The sequence below is a fragment of the Alligator sinensis genome, unplaced genomic scaffold, assembly GCF_000455745.1.
Source record: "Alligator sinensis unplaced genomic scaffold, ASM45574v1 scaffold707_1, whole genome shotgun sequence".
NCBI classification, from domain to species: domain Eukaryota; kingdom Metazoa; phylum Chordata; order Crocodylia; family Alligatoridae; genus Alligator; species Alligator sinensis.
The window spans coordinates 1,437,711-1,442,251 of NW_005842065.1; the positions used below are offsets into that span (position 1 = coordinate 1,437,711).

Genomic DNA, 4,541 nt, shown 5'->3' on the forward strand with positions numbered 1-4,541 from the left:
CATGGGGCGCCCAGAGCCACCAGTGGCCGAGGACATTGATAACATGAAGAACAACAAGCTGGCCACCACGGAGACTTCCAACCCCCATCCCCAGAGCCCCACCAAGCTGGGCAACCATGCTAACTGCACCCCCAGCCGGGCCCCTGATGCCCTGGGTCAGCTGCCCCCCAGCTCCCAGAACGTTGCCAACCGCTGGGCTCCTGACAACCCGAGCCAGCCCTCCAACCCCCGGCCCCCCAAGACTCCCGAGAACAGTCTCATCGTCACCAACCCTGGCCCCCAGAACAACCCAACCAAGACAGCCAAGAAGCCTGAATACACAGCTGTGGAGATCCCCACCACCTTTCCGCCACCCATCCACAACACTGTGGTGCAAGGTAGGGGCTGGGGCCAGGGCATGGTGGGGTCTGTATCCAGCTGCCTCTTGACAGCTGGTGGATGTGGAGGGATCAGCCAGTGGATGGCAGCAAGGCTGGGGAGGGGTCTCCAGTCAAGGGTTGGGAGAGCCAAGGGAGGGTGGATGCTCCAGGGACTGTTTTGTGATGTCTAGGAGGGGCTGAGGCTGCTTTATAGTGGTTGAGATCAGAGCAGGAGCAAAGGTTCTGGGGCTTCTAGCTCCCTGGGTGTCTCTCCACAGCTCACAGGGGCATGATGAGCCATCTAGGGAAAGCTCTGATCTGTGCCCTGTCCCTGCCCATCCCCATGCCCCTTCAGGCTGTCAGGGCCACGTGGGGGCCTGAACTTGGGCCTCGGGACTCCTGCCTTTTGGCCCTTGTCTGCAAGCCCCGGGAGCGTTTGCTTCAACTCTGGGCCCCAGTCCTGGGGCCTGGGGCATCCCTCATGGGGCAGGCCAAGGCATCCGTGAGCTACAACTGCAGGTAAACCCAGCCCTGAGCCATCACGCTAGCTCTGGCCCTGGCTCCAGCACCAGGCAGCTGCACCGTGGCAGAGACAGGAGCCAGCTGCCTGCACAGACGGCTGCAGTGAGCAAGCTCGTGTTCCCAAACAACCCTCATCACCAAACAAACAGGCCTGAGCGCCAGCTGGGAAAGCCTTGCCTGAGAGATCCGGCCTGGCTCCAGCCCCCTACTCTCCTGCTTGACAGAACACCTAGAACAGGGCACAATGCTCCAATTGGTTCCTTGTCCCCTCTTGCATCCCCAGCCTGGTGGGGTCACATTGTGGGGGAAGAACCCAAGCCTCAGGACTCCTGGGTTCTGTGCCCAGAACTAGAAACTTAATCAGCTTTCACAACTGGACAGAGATCTCAGAGGCTTGTAGAGAGTCCCTAAATATATCAGCTTCATGTGTGGCGGCCAGTAAAAAAGGCCTATAAAAGAAAAGCATCATTTGGAAGGGAATTGAAAACAAAACAGAGGACATTTGGTGTCAGAGTGGGATTTCCCCCTCTAGTCAGATTTATATGGTCTGGGGGGATTTGCCTTTCTCTGTAGCGGGGGCACAGCCTCTGTCTGTGGTCTCTTCAGCATATATATACAACCTTTGACAGCAGCCGGACGTTGGCTGCCACAGTCCCCCGGCTTTCCCTGTGGTAGGATCGGGTGTGATGTCTGATGTTGTGTCAGGGGTGATGGCAGTTTTATAAAGAGTTTAGATGCTGGATTTGTCTGGACTGGTTTGGATAGGGCTGATCCTGCCTCAGGCCAAGGGTTGGACTGAATGTGACCCTCAACTTGCCCATCCAGCAGGCAATGCCAGGCTCTCTGCTTCTCTATCAGGGCCTAGCTAGTTCTGGCACTGACTGCTCCCATACCTCCTGCAGTGAACAAAAATGCCAACCCTGAACCACTGCCCAAGAAGGATGAGGAGAAGAAAGAGGAGGAGGCCGATGACCAGGAGGAGAACAGACCCAAGCCCATGGTGCCCTACAGCTCCATGTTCATCCTCTCCACCACCAACCCGTGAGTTCCACCCCCAGCCCGGGGCAGAGGCTGAGATGGACCCTCACATATATGACACAGGCAGGATGGCACCCAGTTCCAATCCCTGTCTTGGGTGGCAGTCCAGGATTTGGGATTAAAAGCTGGCATGGCAAGGAGTGGGGGAGATACAGGGCGAAATGCGCCTGTTAAGTCCAGGGCGTGTCTGTGTGCCTGCATGTACAGGAACTTGGGGCCACATGGGAACATTGGCTATGTGAGGGACCCTAGGGTGCTGGGGACCTGGTGACCAGATCTGATGCAGCCACAGGGAGGAGGGAACATAGGCTGGAAGGGTCCAGGGGGTCTTGCCTGAACTGCAGGGGATGGGAGTGAGGATTCTGGGGAGAGGGGGGCACTGATTTGAGCTGGTACCATGGAGGAGTGGGGGTGGGCATCTGAACACTGTGGGGCTGTTTGTCAGGTCAGAGCAGGTGGGATGTTAGGCTGAATGGGCCTGTGATGAGGGCCTGGCTGCCCTGATTAGTCAGGGATCGGGGCAGGGAGAAAGGACCAGGGAGCTGGGGGGAGAGGGGGAGGCAGGGCCCCATGAAGGCAGAGGGAGGAGGGGTTGGCAAGGCCCTATAGGGATGGAGATATGGAGCAGGAAGTGAAAGAAAGACAGGGACTCGGTGTGGGTGGGGGCAGCAGCCTGGGTGTTCGGCTGGGGAAGGGGGCACAGGGACCTGGGATAGGCAGGGAGGCAGGCACCCAGCGGGGCCCGGTGTTGGGCCAGGGAAGGGGGCAAGCAGGACTCCATTGGGGAGGGGTCTGTCTGGCCAGCCATGCCCTGAGTGCCCCATGCCTGCCCATAGCTTCCGCCGCCTGTGCCATTACATTGTGAACCTGCGCTACTTCGAGATGTGCATCCTCATGGTCATTGCTATGAGCAGTATCGCCCTGGCTGCTGAGGACCCTGTGCAGCCCAACGCCCCCCGCAACAACGTGAGTGCACCCCAGCAGTCCCCCACCCTGTCTCCCGTGAGACTTGCTGGTCCATGCCTGCTCTCCTCCCTTCCCCATTTGTCCCTGCAGGGATGAAACACGAGGATAAAAATAACTGCGAATCCAGGCCACAGCTCGCCTCATTCCCTGAGACCTGCCCAGAAGCCCAGGGGGAGCACCCCATGTCCCCACAGCACAGGACCTTGCATGGGGCAGGCTGACCTCTGTGCCCCTGGTGGCTCAGCTCTTGGGGTCCTGGGAATGTTGGGCTGGAGTTGTGGCCTGGGGCTGACTAGCGGCATTCCCCAGGGTGGAGGAGAGGCATGTGGAGGGGGTAGAAATATGCCTGGAGAGGGGGGCATCCCCAGCACCAGCCTGCAGACCTGATCCTACCAATGCCCAGCTTCTGGGCAGTGCTGCAGCAGTGCTAAAGTAGGTTAGAGGGAGGCAGCCACCACCATCAGCGTCCAGCTTATGCTGCAGTTTTCTCCTGGGCCAGCTCCCATGAGGGCTGGAGGACGGGGAGAAGACAAGAACTAGAGCAGTCAATGGGGAGGAGGAGAGGGGGGAGCAGGGGGAAAATACAGCTTTCCTTGCGCTCTCCTGGCCCAACCAGCAGCACCCAGGGACCCTTCCTCTTGCACCTCAAAGCTCCCTTCTTGGATCTAGGAATTTGAAAAGGGAGATGTAGGTGTCATGGTGCCTCATCCTGTATAACACAGCATGTTGTTTTCTCCAGATACATAAGAAACTAGAAGCTTTACTCCTATGTGAGGGGTTCTGGGGTCACATTTCTCAGCTCAAGATGGAAGCAAAAACAAATATCACTTTATTGGAACATGCATTGATTTGTGTATCCTATATTATATCATAAAAAACACAACCAGGGAAAAGAGAGTCCAGAACTGTCATTTTGTTAGGCCCATTGTCATTAGAATTAAAGGGGCATCGCTTTCAGATTCATAGAACAAACATTTCTCCTTCTCAGGTATCTTGCCAGGGCCTCCAGTCCTTCCCTGGGAGTGATTTCTGGCCCTGAGCTAACATTAACCTGAGTTCAGTGTTTCCATCCCTGAGTTCATGTGTTTAGCTAGAGCTCAGAACAGTCTGTAGGGCTGAGAAATAGAATCTATGTGACCAGGAGAAGCTAGCAGACAGGAGAATGGGAGAAGAAAGGGCTAGCTTGATTGGTGGAACATCAGTGCCATTCAAATAGGAGGGAGGGTCATTAAGAGCTGTGTAGTGAAGAGTTTAGCAGGAATCAGGGAGATGATAATGAGTCGTGAAGTTAGTGGACTCCCTCGCTGATGCCTGAATAGAAATGCTGCTGCTGTTGCTCCCAGGCCGTTGTTTTTCTGGGGAGATCCAGGAATCCGGGGGGGGGGGCAGGGAATGACTGCACCACTACACTCCCACCTAGATCCACCCTGGCTCTGCCAGCCCACACAGGAGTCCAGCCCCTGGGGGACAGCCATTTCTAGGGAAGAAACAACTCCAGTGGCAAGATGGGTGGGAGGCCTACATCCATCTGCCTCTTGCAGGGTGGGTCTGGGCAGCATGTCACACATCCATCTGGGCTGTGGGGCCTAGGGGATGGTCCCTCTGGTCACTGCCTGGAGAGCAGAGCTGGACAGGTGTCAGTCAAGCCCCCCCCCC

General features: G+C 56.9%; 1 protein-coding gene across 3 annotated transcripts in view; it reads left to right on the top strand.

Moving 5' to 3' along the window:
- CACNA1A (calcium voltage-gated channel subunit alpha1 A) overlaps positions 1–4,541 on the top strand; it is a 71,215-nt gene that overhangs the window by 46,009 nt on the left and 20,665 nt on the right. For all 3 annotated transcript variants that reach the window (XM_025203927.1, XM_025203925.1, XM_025203926.1), the window contains 3 exons: positions 1–377; positions 1,784–1,922; positions 2,756–2,887. The exon at positions 1–377 is cut by the window's left edge and continues 8 nt beyond it. In XM_025203927.1, coding sequence (XP_025059712.1) covers positions 1–377; positions 1,784–1,922; positions 2,756–2,887 — 648 coding nt within the window. The remainder of the gene's footprint in view (positions 378–1,783; positions 1,923–2,755; positions 2,888–4,541) is intronic.